General features: G+C 34.3%; 1 protein-coding gene across 2 annotated transcripts in view; it reads right to left on the minus strand.

Annotated features, from left to right (window-relative positions):
• Positions 1-1,858: 1,858 nt before the first annotated feature.
• Positions 1,859-25,726, minus strand: part of DYNC2I1 (dynein 2 intermediate chain 1) — a 34,443-nt gene continuing 10,575 nt past the window's right edge. The window contains exons 7-24 of one of the 2 annotated variants that reach the window (XM_049798258.1): positions 24,636-24,693; positions 21,411-21,488; positions 20,032-20,227; positions 18,270-18,372; positions 15,301-15,430; positions 14,661-14,772; positions 14,202-14,296; positions 13,756-13,885; positions 12,693-12,865; positions 11,977-12,139; positions 9,122-9,235; positions 8,197-8,258; positions 7,089-7,140; positions 5,755-5,815; positions 5,366-5,462; positions 4,991-5,122; positions 3,232-3,455; positions 1,859-2,112 (exon numbers count right to left, since the gene is read on the minus strand). In XM_049798258.1, the coding sequence (XP_049654215.1) occupies positions 1,941-2,112; positions 3,232-3,455; positions 4,991-5,122; positions 5,366-5,462; positions 5,755-5,815; positions 7,089-7,140; positions 8,197-8,258; positions 9,122-9,235; positions 11,977-12,139; positions 12,693-12,865; positions 13,756-13,885; positions 14,202-14,296; positions 14,661-14,772; positions 15,301-15,430; positions 18,270-18,372; positions 20,032-20,227; positions 21,411-21,488; positions 24,636-24,693 (2,152 nt within the window). In that variant the 3' untranslated portion in view covers positions 1,859-1,940. Of the gene's footprint in view, positions 2,113-3,231; positions 3,456-4,990; positions 5,123-5,365; positions 5,463-5,754; positions 5,816-7,088; positions 7,141-8,196; positions 8,259-9,121; positions 9,236-11,976; positions 12,140-12,692; positions 12,866-13,755; positions 13,886-14,201; positions 14,297-14,660; positions 14,773-15,300; positions 15,431-18,269; positions 18,373-20,031; positions 20,228-21,410; positions 21,489-23,074; positions 23,213-24,635; positions 24,694-25,726 lie in introns of those variants that run through there. The other variant, XM_049798259.1, reaches the window with a different exon arrangement.

The raw sequence follows: 25,726 nt of genomic DNA on the forward strand, positions 1-25,726 counted from the left end.
GTTTCCCTCACATTCTCATAACAGCAACTGTCAGCACAGGATACATTTATATTATTACATTAGTTTGCAGTTCAAGAGAGAAAACTCATCTTTTAGGCAAGAAACATAGGCCCAGTGCAGGAACTGACACACTGAGCTCTCCAGGCAGTACAAGCAGAACTAGCCTAAAATATTTGGATCTTTGAATCCAAGCATACCTATCAACAGCAGCTCAAAAGCAGCAACAGGTACTTCTGTGTGCAGGTTGACACTATTTTCTCCTTTTTGCATATTGGAAAAAAGCCCCACCACCACTGCACACAACCCTTTGCTTACAGTTTCCATGTACAGAAGTGGGTGCAGTAAGAAAATTCAGGATGGTAGGTCCTGAAAGTGATGAAACGATAATAAGAAAGAGATTTCTTTCAGAAGACTGCTATAACTTCAAGGCTTAATTTTGATCTTAAATCGGGTGGAGGGAGTGGTAGACTGTGTGTCTCTCTGAGAAGGAAAGAGTGAGAGATTTGGGTTTGGTTTTTTACTATGGGTCTCAGTAGCGATGCTCTGCTACCTTACTGCAAAAAAGTACCTGCCATTTCTTCTTTATCTGGATTACTAAAGCTATTCTAATTTAACTTGCAGTGTATATTATTACCATATAAACCCAACAATGTAGATGAAGGCAGTCATTGCACATTAAAAAAACATAAAATATCTATGGCTGACCAGGGAACCAGGATAGCAAAAACGGTCCCTGAAACATGCCTCTCTCCGACAGTTCATCAGGCTCTCTGGATTGCAGCTGCTGCTTTTGAGGAAAAATGAACATGCAATGGACTACAACAGAGAGACTCCTGATGTGGTGTATATTGTTTATATAAGGCACTCATTTTTTTACTGCTGTGACTTGGCACCATCATGTGGCCACTTTGAGTTTGTTCAATTTACGTAGCAATTCACATAGAAAAACGTTTGCAATGAATTAATTAAAATTTACAGATTACTTCAGTCCATTGTAGAAGGAGACGGTACATATCTTAAATATATGTTCACTAAATACTGAAGACATTGTCTTCCAATTGCCCTTTTTTCCACGAATCTGTGCTCATTTCATCATGGTTTTTCTCATGATATTTAAATCAGAAGTTGTTGTTAGACTACAAAAGTTAAAGACATCCTCAGTGCTTGGTCTTGGTCCAAACTTTACCAATAGTGTACAAAAATTAGTATCATATTATAGACCGCTATCTGCTTCCTCACTACAAGAGCTTCGGAAATTATTTGCAGGATTAAACAGCTCATAATTTTCTGATTTACATCGGAAATCCAAAAGGTTTTAGAATTTTCATTAACCTCACAAGCATATTGTTTACATAGTTTGATCCAAACAGGTAGTGTACAATCAGGACAACTGTAGTTATTCACGTATTCCTTTTGCAAAGTTTCAGGGTCAAAATCAGAAGTAAGATATCATGTGATGTAAATTTGTATTCTGATAAGTTTGCATCATTTTTTTAGGTAGATATATAAAAGTTTTACCAAGTGTTAGTGTGTAAAAGGCCCAGAGGTAGAAATCTCCATAAATTCGGGTTGCTTATACTGAGGGACAACTTTATGCTTACCAGACAAAGGACTGCTTTCATTTACTTCAGAGCAGAATAATGAGAAACAGCAGTGTAATTTATAGGAATATATTTTCAGTATTTTTTAAAAAATATATACATCCAGAGTACTTTCAATAATGAAATACACTTCATCTTTTTAAGTACAATAATGCTAAATTTGGTTCTGTCATTTTTATGATAAAATATATCATTTCAGCTGAAATATTGAATTGATATTCTTTAAAATATATACAAATTATATACAAATACAAAACCACATTACAAATCTTTTAATTGCAGTAAAAAATAATCTAAATATTTTGCAATAATTTGTACACCCAGACAGGTGTACTGTTTCTAAAAAGACTGCAATAAAATCAAATGCAGTTTTTCAGATTCCTCAGGCTGACGTAATGCCCACTTCTTCTTTACATATTGAATGTCTATCTGTCCAGATTCTTTGGCCAGTGCAATGCCTAACAATCCATTTGTTTTTTCTGGTTCTCCCAGCAGAGCCATAGTTACAACACTGAAATAAAAAGAATAGGGGAGTGTTTTTTAATTTAGGCAAAATTAATAGAAATAGGTGTTTTCAAACATGTTTTTAGCAGGTTACTTATAGTTAACTAAATGATTCCTTTTTGCTGCTCACCAGTGTAATATTCCTCACTATGTCAAGTCCCAGCATGTTCTTTAGCTTTTCACCAGTTGCAATCATTTAATGTAAATATAACAGGCAATTCTTCCCCTGTTCATGGATTCCATCATCAATTTCTAATCATGACTTAAAAATATTTCAAGCTTGTAAAAATGAACTATGTTTTATGGCATTTTTCCAGTAGAGTGTAACAACTTTAAAAATTATATTATTTTCTCCCAAAACTTGCAGTACTTTGCTATAGTTTACACAGCTACAAGGAAAACTTTTAGCTAGAGGGATATTCCAAGACTAACTTAAGCCTAGGAAAGACAGAGTCTCCCAAGTAGGGCCCCCATCAGGGAGGAAAGAGAATCCTCAAGACTATAATTCAGAAAGGCTAAATTAAACTGCTTTTCTGCATCAATCCACAGGATACCCAGGTCTCTACACTGACTAGAGAACAGTATGGTGAGACTACTCTGATGTTAGTCTTGGTGAATATGTGCCAGCCAAAACTATCCTTGTTTACTCTGTGACAATGAACGCAATGTATTTCTTTGTATTGGTAACCATACTATATATAGGGATTTTAAAATGTTGTCCAACATCTTGCCTATTTTAGGGTTGATCCTGATCCAGCAAAACTATCTTTGAACTTAAACAGTCTAGTTATTTTAGTGGGAACAAAATTTTTCTCTTCATATGAACAGCAACTGCTCCATGTACAGACATCTCTTCCAACTGGTAACACTACACCTGATTTTGATTTATACTAACATTATTTCTCCTTTATCAGACTATATAAAATAATAAGTAAATAAGGATAAACTAAACTATAGCTCGCTATAGTCTCTTTCAACACCTCCAACAGCTTAACAAATACAGTCAGAAAAGCAAATTCTAATGAACGTCTTATGTCAAGCCAAAAACCCATCCAAACTCTAATCAAAATGTAGATGATAATAATATTAATATTTTGCTAAAAAGAGATTAATGTAATGTACTTACTTCTCTGATGGAATAGTCTGCTTTGCCACAGGAACCAGATCATTTTCCAGAAGGTCCCAAATGTAAATATTAGAAGATGCATCCAGGACAAAAAACACAGAGGGTCTTGTTAAAGCCCACTGCAGGGCAATAATTGGCTGGCCATTTGTGCTGTCATTCCACTGCATGAGGGGATACTCTGATGTCATTTGGTGTAATCTAATACTTCCATCTGAACAGCCAGCCTGTATCATAGTCAAAAAGAAAATAATTCCTGGGAACAAAACAAACTAAGCAAGATAAAAACTGCAATTCAATTCTTGAGACTATAAAGCATATAAATAAAATCAGTTATCTAACTCAAGTGGCACATCTCTCTCATATGTCACTCTATGGACTATCTGGATTTCAACTTCTAATGTAATTTTGAGTTCAAAAGCAGTAACTCTGTACTGAGCATACTAGAGTAATCTATTCCACTAATCGTGGGTTGTAGTCCTAATTTCGTATTTTAACAAAAGTTCTCAAACTATCAACTTCACTAATACTATGATTCAGTGCAACTTGACAGTAGTCTGAATTGGGGCATGGTCAGATGGCTACTTAATGACACATGTAACCTGTAAAACCGAGAATAACTTTCAGTAGGACAGGCTGTGCTTAACAATATAATGATATTAAACTGACTCATAATGAACAACTAAATCCAAAGACGGGCAGATATCACTGCTTCCAGGTATTTTCTTATAACATTTGTCTTGCCTAGTATTACATTTACAAGTTTGCTCTAATCCAGGTACAAAAGAAAACAGAAAATGAAAACAGAAAATAACTTATTCTTGCTTCACTGGGCCACCTCTACATCAGGAAGACTTCCTAGAATTTTCAAATTATGATGACTTTTTACAGCGACTCTGCAAATTGTGCTTACATTTAAAAGGACTCTGCAGATATAAACTTGTAGAAGTTAGTATCACTCTAAACAAATACATTTGGTAAAAAGGTAAGAACATCCACACTGGTAAAAGAAAATTCTGACTGCGCAGAGGTGACACAAAATATGTACACTGTAGCCAAACAAATTCATTCTACACCTTGGGCAATCCCAATGAAGTCATGTAAATCATGGCAAATTTAGAAAGAAAGCATTTTTAACAGAGGATCAAGTACAAATATATGCAAAGATAAGCAGATGGAAAATCCTACCAAAGTTAGATTCAATTTGCGTTGAATAAACTTTCGCAAGGGAGACAAATAAAACCAGTGGGTGTGACAATATGAACTGCTGAGGGCAGATCTGAACACACCTGACCACAAGGCACACTGCCAGGCACACCCCAAGGGCACACCTGATGTGGAGTGGAAAGGAAAGCAGGGAATGCCCACAGCTGCCTCACAGACCTTAAATTTCACAGCAATACAGATTATTTTCTCTCCAACATGATTATGTCACTTAGAGATGTGTGATAAAAGTGAGAAACAGCTAAGGCTTCATTAACAGCAGAAAATCTGCTTGCAGTGCTGAATTTCAGTAGAAAGAAAGCAGAAGTTATAAGGCTGAAGCGAGATTGCCATTTCTGTCTGTGAGCCAGATGGTCCACCTTTTACATAAGCAAAGTTCAAACAGCAGGACACAAGATTTGTTGTCACCCTTCTTGGCAGATTGGAATTAGTGAGGTAAATCAACTATCACGTCTAGTTAAATACGTCAAATAAGAAATCCTCCCTCAGCAAATAATTAAAAAATTTAAACTTGTATTATGTTAAAATGTTTTCATACCAAAAATAGTGGCTTTCCAAAAGGGAAGAAATCAATTGCATTGATGCTTATTGACCTCAGCCCACTCTCCTGGGGTCTGAATAGCCTTGGAAAAACTTTTAAACCATGTCTTGTACCGTGGCCTACCAGCCCCTATGAACAATATAAAGAAAATTAATTAAACAAACCAAAACAAAATTTGCATTCTCAGTATTACAAGACAAAGTTAAATAATTCACAGAGCTGCTACCTTAAAAGATCCTTAATACCTAACAAATTTTAATAATAGCCTCAAATTATAAATTTTACATATAGTCTACTGGTAAAATTCCAAGTAAATGAGGCAGCTTGCAGAACAAAAAATAACAATGAGATGAATTTCAGCATATTACTCACAATGTTTGTTCCAACAACGAAATGATTAGGATTAGAAGACAGAAATTTAATACTCAGTGTCTGGGGCATTCTCTGGCGCACATCCTTTGGAAAAAGGCTAGGAGAAACATAATGGTAAAAGATGACATAAATAGAGGAAGTTGTCTCCTAAAGCTATGCAAGTACATACAGAAACTCTTGATCTAAAATGTCTATGACTAGCTCTAGGAAGAAGTGTATATTAAAGAAAACCCCAAACTACAAATGATAAAAATATACATTTATATCTATATAGTATAATATATATAAATATGTTAAATATATCTTATATAACAGCAAATTAATAAAGTATAGGAAAAACTAGCTTTGTGAGATACACATACAAATTCTAAATGCCCCTGTTTTCTTACCTGTTATTCAGGTCCATAGTAGAGCTATGTACTAACTTCACTTTCCCTCCAGGAATTAAACCTAAAATTATATAAAATAATTATTTAAACTGATTTAAGCACTTTGCATTAAATAAGTGCTATCATCAAATTAAAACCTAAGCTAATAAGTAAAAGGATATTTCATAATTAAATTGTTCATTGTAGGTATAGCTTTTGATGTGTAAGAATCTTACATCATTTAGGACTATTTACTTCAGAATTCAAATCTGAAAAATTGTAATCTTTGACAGAAATCAAAGAAAGAGGACAGAGGGAAACATGATTATATGTTTGTCTTGGTTTTACAGTATGCATAGAACATCCTGTAATATCACTCTATAAAACCCAATTCTATCAATTGTGAAAATGCACACTTAGGACACTTAGATTTTTGACAATGAATTATAGTAATGAGACTCTAATAATGCTTCCATAAAGTTGGTCTATGTTACTTATTATTAGAGAATAACATAAATAATTCAAATCCTTCAAACAAAAGAACTTTTTGAAGAGAAAAAAAATGAATGCTGGTGGCACTAAAACTGTGTCAACACATAACCGTAGCTTAAGAACATACCTCTCCAGAGACATAATACCCAGCTTTAGCAGCTTAATATAGCCAGACATTGTACATGAGCTTATAAATTAGAAAACTGATCAAAAATTCTAGTTTGGTAGCTTTACTTCATTGTTTTTATATGTATTTTAAAATGTATCAGGATTTTAATCACAGCCTTTTCCAGTTAGGTTAAGTGTGTAAGTCTAAATTTATTCAAAGAACAAAAAATTTAATTTTCTTCATTCACATAACTCAAAAAGGGCTGAATGGACTTTGTTCTTTACTTTTTTCATGGAAACTTTTTTCTCACACTAAATTAAGTATCATACCCAAAAAAGACATTTCAGGACAATTAGCAAAATGGAGATATGGGCAACAACAAAAGCATTTGTAATAGATTTGGTTAAAACTAAAGAAAGAACAGAAGGTCCAAGAAGGACATAAAATCTCATATTCTTTGGGAAAAAAAGCTGTTGCGAACACAGAAATCTGCTTTGAAATTATAAGAAATGTGGTTGTCTGGTGGCAATACAGAATTAGCAGATGAGTTTCAGATAGCAGTGAAAATAACTCTCATGATACCTAACCAATACCCCCAAATATCAGATATTTGTCCTATTCAGAATGAATCTTCTCCTCAGTGATTTTGCTCTCTTCTAAACAATTTTTTGTCATCACTGAGTTTCCTCTCTATTCTAACTTCATAATCTCAAAACTCAAGCACTTTATTCTACCTCTAATGTACAGTACTCACCTAAATCAGTTTGTGAACCAGCTAAATCCACTTTTTGTAATTCAACAACTACCTGAAAAGTCAATATTTAACATTAATAAGCAATAAATATTTACCAGACTAGTTGTAATAATGCATGACATAACTCTAAAGGAACGTTTAGATAAGTAGGTCTAACATTACAATGATTACAGGTAGATTCCCTATCTGCTGTCAATGCCTACAATGCTAAAAATAGCTTCACATGCCTGCTGGATGTTCCCTGCTGGAAAGCAGAACATGGGAAGTTACATTCTACACTTCATCGCTAGTTGGCATCTCGTTGGTTTGGTTGGTTACAAAAAATCCCACCTTAACCCCCCCAAATAAGAAATTGTAACACATTTCCTGTGCTTTTCACTGCTCATGAAATAGAAAGGGTATAGATCATTTGGCCTGAATCTGTTGCTACTATAGTCACTTAGAGCTTTAAGGGACTTAACTAGTGATACAGAAGGGAAATACTTTTATCCCCTTATTATTCACTGAGCCATTCAGTTCCTCAAGCAAGACCAATTCAGATGCAAACAACAGGTTCAGCAGCAGGGCCAAAGCTGCATCAGAAAAAGACTGAAAACATCCAATAGGAAGAAGAGTTGTCAGAACAGTAATTAAAAGCAACAGACCTGGTGCTTACCTGCCTGTCATATTTTAGGCAGGGTAATCTTATCCACAGATTTTCACATTTTGCCTCATGAACATTTGTTCTATATAAATTATGAGTGTCATTTCTCACATTTCTCAGTACAGTCTCTGTCACCACTGTGATTCAAATAAAATAAAGTAGGTGGGTGAAAGAGGACCGACATCTATTATTCAATTAATAGAAATATGTGAACATATTCCTATGAAGCAGAACTACTGATTGCCTGTTTTCATGAATTCATGTACCTGTTAATAGTTTTGCATCATGGCATTAGGGAGTCAGGTCAAAAATATTGAGGAGAATTCCAACAGAATGGCTAGTGTTGCTGTATTTTTCAATGAGGAAATTCTCAACAGAAATCCTGGATTAGGGTTGCTATATTTGAAGAAGCATTTTATTATTCTAACGCATGATACTCTCTGTTTTCATACATATATTACTCACCCACATATTGAGGATTCCATTTTCATCCATTGAAGCTATCTGAAATGGAGGGCCTGACATTTCTATGGAAGGAATAGTAACAATTTATATTCATACACTGATGTTCATCCTGAACAATATCAAAGGATTTGAAACATTTCCAGGTTAATACATTCTCTGAAACTTTTATGATCCTCTCAGCAGCACAAAAAGGGAAAGTGCCCTAATTCTACCAAAGAAGAAAAAAGCATGAAACTAGTATGTTCAGTTTGTTCTACCAGATAGGCAGCTGTTCTCTGTCTGCATCTTTTAAAATGTCTGGATTCTGCATGGACTTTGGAACAGAACACAAAGTACAATAGATGAGATCTTGTAAAACCTGCAATATGCAGCACATTTCTTTGAACTACTATGGATTTCAAAGTGAAAATCTGCAATGACAGTAATAATGTCTCCTCTAGGACACTGTCTGAGAATTTGGGGCATGAGGATTAAAGTTTCTTTGCAAAGGTTGGTCATAAAAAAATTAGGCAACAGGCAGAGGAAGAACCACCAAGTACAGTCACATATTTTAAGTGCTTTCAGATATAAGCAAGTAGCTCCACTTCTTTGATAAAGGTTTTTTGGATATTGTAGGAACACTAAGACTTCTCTAAAGGCAGTTTTTGAGTGATAACTTGTTTTATCATGGAAGAACAAAATATTGCTTTGAAAACAGACATCATAACAAGCATGCACCCACATCTGATGTGAAACTGCACTGAATGAACATTACATAAAAATGAGAGCAGAAAATAAACATGAATGTTGTACGCAATTGATACTGCAGACAACTTAAAAGGCAGAATAGAATAATAAACTGGATTTTGGCTATGACATATTTGTTTCACTAGATACCTAAAGAAAGACTCAGACATACTGATGCCTTGAAGAACAGCTTACATACCCTCCTGATAAGAGAGGCTTGAGAACCCACAATTCTGATCAGCGTAGAGAGAGGTTGAGACAGGTTCCACTCCTAGTATAGGAGACGTGTGGTTTACTGAGTTTAGAATACCGTCTATAATTAAGGATAATGAAAAGTAAACACTATATTATTTTCAACACAAACAACAAAAAAACCCTAATCGCTTTTCAGTTTATGGAAGAATGATGATTAAAAAGAAAGAATGGCAAATAATAACTTCATAAAGAATTACTTTATAAAAGTTTCAAATACAACACTGCAAACTGTTTCCTAAATTAACAAAATACTACTAGATAAATCAATGTTTCACACTGTGTATTTACTTCGCATTTTCCCAATGTCTGCTGCACCATTTATGCCACTATACCAGACATTTCATTAAAATCTGCCGTTTCAGGGTTATCATGAAAAGAATTATGTTAATTTCAAGCTCCATGAATAATAGAGGTAGAAATAAATCACTGCTTACTATAGAAAAGACAAAATTGAAGAAAAATTACTCCTACAGAATATTATTTAATAGACAGTAACTACGCTGGCTGAAACAAACAATTCACCACAAGAAAACATGTATATAACCTTTAATAACATGTTAAAATAAATGTATATTTACAGAAATTTCCATATGCATTCCTTGTCAGATACTCTTGATTTCTGGACTTGCTCTGTGCACTGAACTTAATCTCATTTAAGACTAAAGGCATAAAGCTTCCTAAGTATACAGCATTAAAAAATGCTTATATAAGCAACTACATGAAACTGTATACATACATTTGACTACCAGCGCATTGTGCAACACAAAACCAAGGATCTTTGATCTACTAAACAAAATTAAAGGTCTATCAACAACCAACTAATATTTACTGTAACATGGCTACTGCAATTAGATACATTTGTGAACAAGAAGACTTTGTGCATGTGTGGTGTTTTTTTTAGAAAAATAATAACAACTCAGTGTAAGTTAAACGGTAGCACCTGCCTGCACACAAAAAATAGGAAAAATACATACAGAAGGACTTTGCAATAATAAAATTATTAAAAAATACTGTTACGTGTTATTTTTTACTCTAGGGTACAATAGAATGCCAAGAAAAATGGCACCAATTTATAATTAAGATTGAGACAAATCAAGGGTCAAACTGCTGGTAGGTACACCTCATTCCCAATCTCTCAAAATACAACTATATACATTGAAAACTTCAGTAAGATTAATGACTTGCTCTTCTCTATTTAAATTTGCAATGACAAACATTGGTAATAGGCATAAAGAACCATTTATTTCCATCAGAATCACAAAATTGTAAGGATCCCATACACTAATTCAAATGCAGAGTGAAGTACTTTGGATTGTGTCTTCTAGTATGTCAGTTATATGCCCTAAATAAACTCCTGTAACTTTTGAATTTGTCATCCATGGATTATAAGAAAATTTACAAAAGCCTTTGTTATTCTGATCATATACTAAGGGATCAGAAGTGTAGAAAAAAAGAGAAACGCAATGACAAGAAAATGTTGAAGGATGAAAGGGGGTCATCCACTACCACTGTTGAAAAGTAAACTGTCTTCTGTCTTCCCAATATATATGCAAGACTAATTTAGGCTGTAGCTGTGCTTCTCTGCCATTAAGAACCTGGAAAGAGCATGCTATAGCTCTCCACTGGCCCCAGTGCTAGAGAATTTGCTCATGTGACAAGCTGGATAACAGAAAAATGCATGCCCAGGTTTTGCTCCAACATGCGATTGATACATTTCTAGGGATATCAAACCAGAGAGCTTTTGGGCTCCAAAGTTTAGTCACAGCTTCAGAATCCCTTCAACAAAAGACTAAAAGTAATTTGACTGCTGACTATGGAAGTTAGAATTCAACTTACTCCATTATATAGATCACCTCTGAAATTTAGCATTTACACACTTGTTTCCAATGATGTGATCCCCATATATGCTGAACCAATAGTATCAAAAAAAGACAGTTGTATATGTAATGAAAATATGCAATTCCTAGATCTTACATTGCTACAATAATTAATAATTTGGCAATAAAAACCCACAATCCTGACTCAACTTTTAGTGTAGCTAGATAGAATTCAGAAGTGATAAAGTTACATAAGTGGAATTTTAGAAATGTGTAAGGGTGAGATTCAGACCAAAGATTAAGACACTTAAAATGGTATCTACATATAAGACAGCAGTATAGTATCTGTAAGTGAACTAAATCTAATCAATACAATCAAACCAGCTAACAATATACAGATATCTACATTAGGATGAGATTAATAGCTCTCTAGATGCCCCAGAGTAGCACTGCACTGATTCTAACAGAGGTTATGCATGTATACACTTGGGTATGCATCTTGCATGCAACCTTATAGAAACATCAAGACTTAGGTGACAATTTGTACAGACTGCAACCTTTAAATGACATTTGAAAAACTGTGTTTTACAGTCTTATACTACTTTCATGTTTTTTTTTAAAATACATCTTAATATGTGTGTTTAGATGTAGATAAAAAAAAGAAATGTAGGTTATATTAAGGGAGATAATGATGAAAATTGACTAAGCTAATGATTTCAGATGAAGTAGTAGTTCAGTAGTCCATTTTAATGTTACAATGCCCCTTAGGTTCTACATCTGGTCCACCTCTATTCTCACAGCCTGATGCATATAGAGCTGGCTTACATTTCTTTACAGCTATTACTGATTGGCAGTTTTTACTAGACTAAATATAATCTCTGAACTGGCTAAACTAGGCTATTGAGAAAATGTGTTCTTAGAAAAACTAGTAGAATTGTTTCACCGGCCACAAAATGACTAACCAGAATGCATAGATACTAACCAGTGGAAAATGTTGGGACTCTAAATGTCCAGTCAGTTTCACTGATCACCATATGAGGGTGCATTCTTGAGTCTTCTCGAAGATCCCACACCAGCAATGAACCATCTATTGTTCCAGCAAAAACTAATGTTGTTTTATTGGGACTAAAGCAGCAACATATCACCTGTTAAGCCGTAAAAATACGCATGTTGATATTATGATAAAGGCCAATGATTTAATAAGCCTGAATATGTTTGTTCTTCCTAAGCATGTAAATCCAGAAAAGACAGATTACAAGTGTTTTCAGCAGAAGGACAATTTATTGAAAAGGGAAGTAGGATACAAGACTTTCAGTAGGCTTTCCCTTTTCAAGACAATTGTGTAATCTGCACCTACTGCCACAAAGCTTGAAGGAGGTGATTAAACTGTATGATAGTGATGGGTAGGGAGAAGTCCTGACAACATCTGAACTTGCTGTTTCACATTGTTCACTCTTCAACGATGAAATGGAGTAAAAATTAAAAAAAACAACAAACAACCAAACAAAACCCCAACAAACGAAACCACCATGACTATCACTACATTCTAGTACTGGAGCACAAAATGGAGTGAGAATAGTGTTTTGCTCACTACGCTCAAATGTGTTTCTTGAACAATAACATATCTTGCAGCAAGACAAGAAAACAAAATACACGTAATAAATAAATGGGCAAATATATAATGTTATGAAAACATACCTCTGAGTCACATATTAAAACTTTCTGAGGACTGGAGGGCTGCCAGATATTCCAAACACATATGATGCTCTTTCTGTTCAGTAAACCAACACCTGTCTTTTCAGGTAATCCATGAACAGAAAGTAGTGTCTGCCTCTGAACTTGAGAGATGTATAGGCAGGATATTTTTCGGTCTAAACCATTAAAAAAAAAATCAAGAAAAAAAAGCAATGAATAAAAAAGTAAACTCCCTGCAGATGAAAAAGCATATTTAGCAGCTATAGCAACAACCAAACAAGCTAAGGCGTAATTATGAAGAATATTTCTATTAACAGTGGGTTGCTTTTGATGCTATACAAGAAAAAAGGTGGGACTAGAGAAGGAATGTAAAAAATCAGAAGTAGAAGCAAAAAGGAATAGAACCAGGAAGTTAATAGAATAATTATATTGGGCATAAGCAAGTCAATCTGATCTGACATCAGTATGTATACTGAAAATTAAGCTAAGTCTCAAACAGGAAACAGCACAGGCCAGGCTTTTTCTCATTCATCTCATGTGTTCATATTAGAATATGTATGGTTTTCTGTTATAATAGGTCTTCCAAACACAATTACAGATGCTTTATTTTTCATTTTTCTTTTCATCTGAACATCTACTGTTTATATGGGGAAGATATAACTGCAGTTCAAATATACCAGGCTATATTCTCCCTGTTCAATAACCTTGCTTTATTTACAACTTGGGCCCTACTGTCAGCATAAAGAGCCTAAATGAAATTACACCCGGGATGCTCCTTCAACAACAGAGGCAAGAAATTACATCCAGATCAGCCCTTTATCATGCTACTCGCTGCCTATATTTCTGGTTTAAGAGCAGCTAGGGTCCTCTGATGTTCCCTATGTGAAACCAATCTGCACAGAGTTACAGGAAGATTAGCGTAATTAAAAGAAAATTGGGCTTTACATCATCCATATATCCTGACATGTGCTGTTTGCACTTCAGTCATGTCAAAGAGCATGGTATTTTGCATAAGGAAGAAGAGTTCACACTGTATACTAAAAAGTGTAGAATAAAGTTCCCTTACCATGAAGGAATGGCTGGTTAGTATTTAACTGGAAACAGCTATCACTAATAGACAGACTGGTTTGTCGAGATCTTAGTTTCCACCTGGGTTGTGCTGCAACTTGATCTTCCTCTAGCAAAACAGCAATCACCTTTCAAACATAATTACATTTATAGAAATAAAAGGGTTGTCTTATCTTTCAGCTTTGCTGTTTGTAGCTTTCTAAAGTACGGGGATTAATTTAATAAATCTTTATCAACTCTCTTAATTTTATATCTTTGCAAATACAGCTTTACAGACATGAAAGTTGCAGAGCTGTGGTTCCTTTGCAGAGAGATGAATCTCACTGATAATGAGTATTATTTAAGTAATTTATTTAAATTAGTCAGAACAAGTACTGTAAGTGATCTATCACACTGTATACTTATGCATACAACTCGTAAGGGATAATAAGTACAGAAGTATACCTGGCAAGCAGACCGGAGGAAATTTGCTAATTTTTGTGAATCAATTTTAGGTGTTAGAGCTCCATTCATTGGTACATTCTGACTGTTTATGGGACCTAAGAAAAAAACAAAACCAAACTTGAAGCTTCAAAAGGGAATCAATTAAGAAAAACATAAGAACAATGTAATTTTTAAGCAAGAGAGTGGCAGCAATCAACTTCTCTTCAGCAGAAATAACAGTAGTGAACAACAAGATCTGTTGGGGAATCATACCTGCTGCCAACCGAAACAGCAATCCAGAAGGAAGAAATTATTTTCTGCCACTTAAACTCCACCCCCTCCACAAGGGGATTCAGAGTGCCTACAGCAGTTTGCTATCGATGTAGCCTGCCACATTACAAATTCTGACAATTAATGGGTACAAAAGAGAATGTTTACATGCATACATCCATAAATGAATACGAGTAAAATGTTCTTCACCTCCAGATACAAGGGCACTTTCTCCTGGATGCTGGGTCCATTTCTCCAATGTCTCAACTTCCTCAGTCTGAATGTCTCTCTCCAGATTGTCCTCGTTACACTGAACATATGCCTAAAGTAGAGAGCTAAAGTGATCAATATATGGGTGGCACATCTAAGAATGACAGCACGTAACTGAATAGAACTTACACAGTCATTTTAAATCTGATGCGCCCAACCTCTTCTGTTTGTAAATTCAGATCTAAACATACCGACACAATGTCACTATTTTGTGCATGCACATTTTACTACATTTCACACAAGTGTGCTAGACCTGCTGCAAAAATACAGAAGGTCTTACATGATGCATAAACACTAAACCTGGCATACTTGGGACAGTGAGCCACAGACATAAAGTCCTTTAGAAAACAGGGAAGGAACATGAGAGAGTCCCCTTCTAACACAGAAAGGAAATGGCCTGTCTGGCCAAAAGTTTTGATATCATTGCTTTATAGTAATTAAGGTTTAGAGAGGAAAATTATTAATTTATTACTTTACTGTCCTATTAGCTTTAGTAACTTTCTTCTGTAAAGAAAATTATTTTCCAGAACAAGAATCAGTACTTTCAGGATTTAAGTATGACTACATATTTGTTACCCACCTGCTTAGTGTTCATTTTACCAAAATTCCTGATATACATGTCGTACTCATTTACAGGAGGCAAATCCAATAAAGAAAAACTAACTGAGAAGTCCAGATCAATTAGTGGAAGAAGTTCTGAACTCCGTTTTCTTTGGAATGAATTACAAGAGAGAAACACAAAAATGGTCAAGACCAAGTATTTGGTACTCCAAAAGAAAAACAACCTGATTTTGTACAGTTCCAGAGATCTAACAATCCATTGACCTATGTGAATGAAAGCTGTACCAAAATTAATTGGCAGATAAAAATATATGTCAATAGAAACACATATAATATTGTTATGAGTTCTCATTTAATGTTATGCTGAGACAATTATCACATTTGAAAATGCAATACTGAATATAAATGGCAAACTTATGTGGTTTATTATTAAACCCAAATGTCAAAGCCTAGCATGACCATCTTGCCTAATTATTCAAAAGCTGTTCTGTGAGGTAACAGGTGAATGTCTTTTTCTTCCTATAGTTACGATGGTGGCTAATTCTCCTAAACTCTTTTTATTAACTTACATCACCTATATGTGTACAAGCTTTATAAAGATCACCTATATGTGTACAAGCTTTATAAATATCACCTATAATGTCCTGGTTTTGTTAGACTTATGCAAATGTATTTTGAATCACCTCCATTGGTAAAAGACTGCCTGAATTTGTACCTCTTTACATCACTAGGGAAACAAATAACAACAGCAGCAATCCTAAAATATATTTTAAATATATATATGAAATTTATTTATTGCTGATTCATAACCTGTGGACATGAATACTGATGTCTTACCCCAAAAGTAGGCCTCCAAAACCAATCAGTTACTGGACTATTGGACTTGATCTAAACTGTATGAAAATGAGTACTTGAGATTGAGGTAGACTATGTATTTTTCCACTTGTATTTTTTTGAATAAGATTAGCACATTGTACAGTATTTGAGATACCCGAATCTCTTTGTCCTATGAAATGCCAAACCTTTCTATCTTCCTAAATGCCCTTGCTGGAATGATAAAGAAAACCCTTAACTGCCTTATCCAGCTTCCCTCAATCCTTTTACCTTCTGCCTACCTCAATTCTTACTTTTTTCACCTTTGCTCACAAATAAAACTATATTTTTATTCTTAATTGGAAAACAAGTCTACCTTCATATACTGTACCTTACTCTGACAAGTAAAAAACATTTGTGTGATATTACTTATTATCATCAACTACAAAGAGACTCCTACCACTCCACTTGTATGGATGTGTGGATAATGAAAAGACAGTCAATCTTTGCCACAATTCACATAACTATCTATCTATTTAATGTCATAAAACTGTTAAGATATTTTAAGAGTTAACTGCTTGAATTACATACAGATGTCTGTCTACAGATTAATTCCATGCTCTTGCTATAGTACAGATTCCTTGACAATGAGAAAATTTTTGTAGTCTCCCTTTCTCTCTCTTGCACTTTCAGGGGTTTTTTTTGTATACTTAATATAAATACAACCCAGATACAATTATGGGTCTGTAGCAGATCCATATCTAAACAGTCTTACAGATACATATTCTAGTTGCACTTTCTTCTCAGTAAGATAGTCTTTGAAAAGGGAAAAGCCTAGAGCAACATTAGGTGGAATCTCTCCTCCAATAGTTTAGGCTGGATTTTTCTTTATGCGTAAGGACAATTTTCACATCTCCTTTTTGCTACCTGATGACATCTATTGCATTTTCTTACCCACATTTTATTTTTACTTCTACTTCCACTTCCTAATACATCACCTCTTCACAAACACTGGGCACAGATTGCTGAGATCTAATTCAAACGTATCAAAGTTGCTTCCTAGTTATGAATCTTAATGATACATGCAGACAAATCCTTAAAATAAAATAATAAGCCTTGTATTAATACACAAAAATCCAAAGTGTCACAGCTCATTTATGGGATCCTTTCAGTCTATTTAATGGTAACAATGTATTATCACAGCATGAAATTCCACAAACCCTTTCTCTTTCCATTAAATGCTAATTATCTTCACAGGCTATGTATGTTGCTAGCATGTACACAAAGTTATATGTACATAGTCATAATCAGTCATAGTATATAATCAGTAGAGGCTGACAAACATTTCAGAAGGCAAATCTTCACAAAGATGCCTTCCTGAATTTCCTAATTTGTCTCCACTGTCTACAGAGGAAGCCTAGACAATGAACTCGCGTAAAATTTGGGCATGTAAATTTAGGTGAGTCAGACAGCCTAGACAATAAAATCTCCCTTATGTGAAGATTAGCCACTGATGTTCAGCCACAAAGCAGTGGAATCTAGTGTTATCAAGAAAATTTAATATTCTTGCTTTATGCGTCCAATTGCTGTAAAAGAAAATTGGAGATATATACAGCGCTTCAAGATAAATTTGGAGCTCCTGGCAAGTTCCACAAGAAACAGGCATCAATTTGTTTCTTTAATACAGAGCCGTCTTATATGTCTCAAATCTAGATCAATTTTAGATCAGTAATAACATGTTTTTACACCAACTGCTGTTATCCCTGAAAGCGAACATGCTATTTTGGCAACACTGTGTACCATAGATTCTTGATTATTTCAAGAAATTACAGTTCTGCAGAGCCCTAAGAGCAGCTAAAAGGCTTGCTCTTTAGTACTGCAAGTCAATATCTAATTAAGTGGCTGAAGAATTGTACAATGAAATGACAATCCTGGCAACTCATTCTGTAATAAAATTATACCCATAAACTGATATGTAGATAAATTTCTGTTATAGATGACATGTAGCAAAGCCTGTAAATTATTTACTTAAGAACTAATTACTGTTAGCTTACAAAATAATAGTTGACTCTAAAAGCCTGAAGTTTATAAACTTCACATATTTCAAATATAATGAAAAAAATTACATCTCTCAGTGAGTTGCCATTTTGTGTGGATTATTTAAAATACACTTACTTCTGCTTACTAGCCATACTTCGGCTACTCTGTCGTTGGTTTGCCATTTGAAAATCCATGAATATTCCACAAAAAGAGTTTCTGACAGAAGGGTATTGCCTTTCTGTGATATTATAAAACATTGTTAGTGTTATAATTCACACTTTACAGTGCATTAAAATGTAAAGCAGTAAGTCTAAAAAGCAACAGATTTATTACGACGCAGCTACTAAAAGTTACTAGTTTGCACATTACACAATGTGCTCTAGCACAGTTATCAGTACAATAAGCTTCTTAACTTCAGTAATAGGCCAGCATTTTTCCCTTATCATGGTCCTTTACCAATCAACTTAAAATGACTGACCATTATAATTTTTATTTTAGAAGACTATAATGCAGAAAGTGCCTCTTTCTTTCTCCTGCCATTAGCAGGTCCCTTATTCCCCTGTGTACAGTAAAATGCTCTGTGACTAATTCCAAAAACCATATCAAATTCACGCAGACTATACCATGTGCATGCTACACTTCTAAATAAGAATCCATCACTGCAGCCACTGAGATGGAGAACCTCATCAACACAAGCTTAACTGATGCCCTTAGTTGAATAAGCAAAACATTGAAAACTGTTGCTTTAAAAGCCATAGTTAATGGGGCAACTACAGTATCTGGTGTCATGTCGATTTTACTCCCTTTCCTGGCTAGGTGGTAGCTAATGGACCTTAATATCCAACTTCCCATCAGGACCAGTGGTGTTTCACTTCCACAGAGGAAGACTGCCTTTTTAGATAATACTTGTAAAATGCTTTTAAACTTCTAAAAGTCACTACCAAAATGATCAACAACCATTTTAACCAAACAAGGTCAAAACTTCATCAAAAAGAATGTTTATGTGCAATTTACAATAAAGTGCTACAATTCAGAACTGAAAAATCTAATTCTGTATTAGAATTCCATCCTGTTCATTAGATCTATAGTATTAATGGAATTCTTTTATTGATTCCATATTGTTTATCAGAAAAATAATAATAATTGCATAAATCTTCTGGAAGAAATTCATATTACAGTATACTGGTTCTGACTTGCAATGACTACTTAACAGACTGATACTGTAAAGACTTACAGAAACTCCATGCTCTTCTTCTGTGACTATACTAACTTTATATGAACAAGAATAAAAAGCTGTTTAAGATTCTTTTGCACAATGATTCTATACTGCCGTTCACATGAGTGGAGCGTGCTAAGGGGAACCACAGCCGTAGACAGTTAAATAAGTAGATCTGGCACTCACAGGTATCAGATCAACTGAACACAAGACAACAATTCCATAGTCACATTTCAGAAAAAAACCTGCATTTCAAAAGTGATATAGAACTGTATATTTAAGTAGTATCTGTATTTGTCTCTCTTTCCCATCCAGAGTAGTGGCTTCACCTCTGCTTAAAAGAAAAAGGTGAACTAATGTCACCGGAAGCCCCAAACTGTTCTAGCACTCCTCCAGTTTTCAAAATCCAGACTCTCATATCCTCCTCTTACCCAAAATAAGATATATTAAATGTCAGTCTGTAAATTTTTATACTTCACATTTTAAATGATTAGTAATGCCTCTGAATCATTCTTTAGCAATATGAAAGTTACAGTACTTACCAACAAACCTAGAGTGACTCATCCAGAGGACCAGATTTCTGCCTCTAGGCAGACTTCTAGAGAAAGTGGCCTGTTTACTCAGAAGTTGTATGTGTTATTCATACATTTAATAAAAAAAGACTGGTATCTAGTCACATACCCATGATTGTTTCCTTTTTTTCATTTTCAATTTTCTTTGGCAGTGAAGTACAAATTCTATCATTTTCTGCACTAATTGCTCTTTGAATTTCTTCAATTTCTGATATTCTCGAAAATGGAATCTCTCTTAGGTTTTCTTCTGCATCTCTTTCTTCACCACTTTTGTCTTCATCATTATCAAAATCATCTTCATAATCCTTTAAAAGTAACAGGACTTTCAATAACTAATAAACATGGATTATAGATGTATTTTTCAAGATCTTTTTAAGAAATTACAAAATGCTGTCAAAATAAAAATAAAATTCTCATACAGATGGCTATAAATCCTCTGACTGAAAGGCATTTTAAAATAACAGTTTGATAGAAAAAAAATGGCATGTCTTGATTGTGCAGTAATTTTAATCAAGAGAAGACAATCCCATGGTGTTGTTCTTCAGTGCCCCAAATAGATTAATTTTTTTTTAAATATCCTAAAGTAGGAATTATATTTCTAGGTGAATTATGTATTCTTTAAGGAAATAAAATGACAGCATTCAGTGGTGTAAATGCTTCATAGATGTATAAAGTTGTTTATTTGATAATTTTAATTCAGGCTGCCATTCAATTTACTAGACTACCACACTATCTGTTTGCAAGTCCATTCATAAGGCTCATACTTTCATAATTCTTTTAACTAAGATATTTCGTCTCATGCTAAAATAATCACCTAACACAAATGATATGAACAAGTCTTAAACATGCTCTTTTCTCTCCACTGAATGGTAAAGGGCTACTATAGTGAACAGCTCAACAGTGGACATCACTCCTAACATAAGCGGAGATGAATTCTAGCTTCGCTGAACAAAGATGTAGCTGGTTGTACTAGCAATGAAAGCGCATTCAACACACTCTTCTATCTTAATAACTTTAAAGTAAACAAAAGAGAGCTAAGAGTTCAATTAAACAAACTAGTAAAGGGACTGCTGTGTGTCGATATTTTTTTCAACGATATTTTTGCAATGAAAATCAATGAGGCTTTTTTTTCCCTCCTGAAATTGGTTATTTCCTCTCATTATTTAAAGAAATTTAGCATTTTTTTCACAGAAAACCGTTTAAATAATTGAAATCCAAGAAGACAGAAAGAGGATCTTGTGAAGACTTCAACTCAAAAGCAGAAGTTCATTCCCAACCCCTGATGAAAACTAAGTAAATATACAGCAGAGAGTTTCTACATAACATTTTAGTTACTTGTTACCTACTGTTAGCCAAGTTAAGGTCACTGTCACGAAAAAAAAGTAAGTAAAAACCATGTACTGTAATTTTTATTTCTGTGAATTAAGTTAATCACTATTTTGATACATGAGAATTACTTCAAAAGGACAATTGTATGCTTCTACTTACTTCAAAATCATCTTCATAATTTGCTGAAAAGTTATCAAAACCCATGTCTGAATTATACGTGCGTGTATCTTTCATTTCCTAAATGAGGAAAATAAATGAAATTATTAAATAATCTTACAAAAAAATTAAAAATTTATCTGCCAAATCTTAGCATAAAGATAAAATGAATAGTTGTTCTTCTCAGATATTTCTCCATTTTCAAGCAAACATACAACAAATTCAGTTTAGAAATATAAATAGAAGTATATTAACAAGTGATAATTACTGACTTAAAATAATAATACAGGAAGACAAAACAGAATTCAACCCCATCTTGGAAAGACCAACTGTTTTCCTACCAGTATTTTTACTGGGAAAGATGTAAAAACTGCTGCGTTGCCTATAATTTCAGTAGTATACAGTAGCTGTTATGATGGAGTAACAACAAGACAAGACTGTTCTACTTTTTCAAGGATTAGACAAAATTATCCCTGTACCGAAGTTATACTGGGGGACTCTATTCGTTAATAAAATAGTGCAGATGTTGGAATCAGGAAAACAGAGACATGGATACAACAGGAAAATAAGATATTTTTATACATAAATGATTCTGTTAACATTGAATCCTCTACTATATTTACATGGAATAAGATTTATGGCATCCCTGAAATAAATTCAAAGAAATTGCCTTTCTCTAGTTTACTGAACTTGATTAAAATAATGCCATTTAATTACCGCAACATATACCCCAAACAAACATAGAGCTTAAAATGACACACACTGATCTATCCAATCTTTAGTCAGCCTTTTCCCTCAACAGCCTCTTCAAAGTCAGGCTAAATTATCCACATGTAAGGGATTTCAAAAGATTTCAAAAAAGAAATAAATGTGAGGTTTTATGAAAATTATCTAGCGTAACAGCACACCTATTACCTGCTTCTACAGTTACAACCAAAGGATACCAGCTGTTTGTCAATCACCAAGTTAGGCACGCTTTTGATCCCTTCACAACTCTTCAAGAGCTAGAGTTACCTAGTCTTCACAGAATGTAGTACTTTCAAAAGTATTAAGGACATTATATAGCAGTAAACAGCTTCTATAGATACCTTACTTTTCAGTCATCAGACTTCTAGAACTAGGACTACAGTACTTCAGTCTTTCTGGTTGCTGCTTTTTGTCATTTCTCAGATCAATCTTTGGATCAAGAATAAATGATATTAGTAGGGTTGTCCATCCAGGCAAAACTGGCCGAAGCTGGGCAAAATTTCCGCACTTTGTTCTGCCTGCAAGGTTGCAGGTACCCAGCAGTAACTAATTCATATAGATTTTTTTTTTTATTTATTTCTTATTCCATTTAGTCAAAGACACATGTAGCAATACAGCCATAAAGATGGTTATAGTCTTTATTACCTTACTATAATCATCTCTGAACATGCCTGCAGAGCTGTCATTTTTATTAATAACACATAGATGTTTATAACATTGCATCTGTTACACACGTAGTTTTTACATACTAAAAACTTCCACCTGTCAGTAGTTGTGAAAATCTTACTGTCCTCATAAGAACCTCCTACATTCTCATAGGAAATCAGAATCATCCTTTCACAGCTAGGTTCCTACTTTAAGGAATATATGGAGAATATATTGTCAATACAAAGCAGGATTAGGAAGTCATGGTGGAATACCTGGATGACTGTGGTATTTGGAGTAACAAATATATATGAAGAAATTCAACAGTATAAAGTGCAAACCCATGGAATTTCATTTAATTATCCCTGTTGAATCAGTTCTTCAGTAGGGAACTCACCCTCTTAGGTTGCCTCCTATTGCCAATGAAGACAGAGAAGGTAGTGAAAAAGGAGACCAAATACAAAAGGACTGTACTGCCTATTTCTCTTCACAAACTACAAAGGAAATATAGGGAAATTTAGGTCCTCACCACAAACAATTCACACCTAAAGGTAAGCTGAGTCTGGGCCTTAAAGATTAGCATCAATGCCAGCTGCTACCTGGAACCTCAGCTGTCTCAAACAACAGAGGAAGAAAACAGTTTGAACATATTAGTTGATCCAGGATGACTGTTGGCCACAGCAGTAAGAGCTGTGCAGACTAAATTTAAGAATATGTCAGAAAGCTACTTCTTTCTGGAACAAATAAGTATTTATGTCATGTACAGTATTACAGAAGGCACTGATGAACATTCATATTCAGTACTGTGTTCAACTCTGGTCACCCATATTAAAGAAAAATTAATGCAAACTGAAACAGACAAAGAGACAGCTGCTAGAATGATGAGAGGAATGAAGAATTTGGCTTGCACACGTCACCAAAATTAAGTCAGAGAAGACACAAACATGCTTTCTATAAACTCATTAGGGGAAGAAAACCCTAAAAAAGTATTTGAGCTAAATGCTAGCATTAAAGGAACAATAATGGAAACGTACTGGAAATTAGAAGGAAAGAATAACAGAGGTCTTAGAACTTCCTTGAAAGAGAAGTGCTTGAAAAACAGACGGGTTTTATAGAAGTTAGTATGGTTTTGAAAGATACATGGCTGGAAGATATATGAAAGATACATGGCTGACCATAACATGAGAATATGGAAAAGAATGTCTTCATTAGGTACTACTACTTTTTCCTAGATCAGGACCATAATCCTACAACATTCCAAAACAGAATTTGGATTTTGGGGGATAGTTACAAAAGGTTGAAAAATATGACAAAATATTTTAAAGCTTTTAATGGTAAAGTTAGGCTGTATCTGCAAAGACTGGCCCAAATAAACTCAAGTCACCACAGCTTGCACTTCAGACTTGCTGAAAACTTGGTTCTTTCTGCACTTGTCCATTTAAACATATAAAAATACTTCTTTCTTATGGCAACTGCTTTAAGAGACATATATGAATTATATTGCTAGCTGCATTTCAGTTGGCTTACACTACATATTATTTGCCTATGTAGGTGATTTGTATTACACATCTAAACTCTTCCCACTTACTGAGAATTATTTTTTCAAGCACAGAAGATACTGAAATACAGTTGAATAGATGGCTACCTTCAATGCTTAGCAAATTTACACATAACAAATCAATTTTCTAATGCTGTATCCAGAAAGAGAGGTTAGGAGGTACCTGAAGACCAATATACATAAATCTTATAATGACATTATATTGAAATACATATTGTAATTGTTATTAATTCCAAGAAAAATGCAACATTCTAAGTTTCAAAACCAAATAGTTTTACCTCTTGTTTTGTGTCTCTTTCCTCTTTTTCAATGACTTTTCCTTTACCTTTTACAGTCCTATTGAAAAAGAGAACATCAATTTTATTGGTTAACTCAGAAGAAAGCACTAGATTTGTCTTGGTTCTGTTTTCCGGGGGTGGGGGGTTTGTTTGTTTTATAAAAAACAGGTCTTTTTTCCTGAAAAGTAAAAAATAGTTGAAAATTTCCAGTAAACTGAAATATTTCTACAAATACTTCTATAGATCTCTATTTATGATACAAAATGATAATGAAACAGCCAAGTGATTAATCAGCTAAAAACTGCAAAAACATTGTCCAAATTTAATGACTATAATTGCATCAAAATGGAAGAAAAAGTAAGGAGGAAAAAGCCTGTTAAACCCACATATCTATTAGTTGCATTAATATCTGCAGCAAACTGGAGATCAAGATCAGGTTGATGTAATGTGCTATAAAGCTATAAATCATAGACTGACATTCAAACCTGGTCTTTCATTCAGAGGTTTTACTTATGAGGACAATACAATGAAGGGCAGAGAGCAGGAGAAAATCAACAACCAGCTCTGCTCCTTAACAATCTATTAGATTATTTTACAAGTAGAGTATCAGATTTCAAGAAGAGAATGCTCTGACTTCTTAAGTAAGAAGGTATTCATATACACTGCTGTTGGGACTGACGAACGTAGGAAAAGGCAACAATAAAAATAAAAATTTGGCTGGATCCTCTCATAACAAATCAGAATCATTCAATGTGAAGTGCTCGAGGCTGACCCAGGGTTTTAGGACATCCCAATAAACTATATTGCCTTCCTTGCCATTCAGAAATGGCTAAGTCCTTTTTCCCAGTTATGCACAAGCAATGACTCCCCCACAATACCCCATCACCAACAGCTTCAAAATATAACCTGTATATTCTGCACTGCTTGACACAGTTGAGTGCTGCTGTTAGGAAGCATCCCAACATATGTGTTCTGAAATATTTCATTTTTTTTCCTTTTGTACAGGAATACATTTCCACAATGAGAAATTCACTACGACTGAAGTCATCTGTCCCTTGCTTAAGAAACAGTAATAATACTTAGCCTATATT

Source organism: Accipiter gentilis, chromosome 4, assembly GCF_929443795.1.
Source record: "Accipiter gentilis chromosome 4, bAccGen1.1, whole genome shotgun sequence".
NCBI classification, from domain to species: domain Eukaryota; kingdom Metazoa; phylum Chordata; class Aves; order Accipitriformes; family Accipitridae; genus Astur; species Astur gentilis.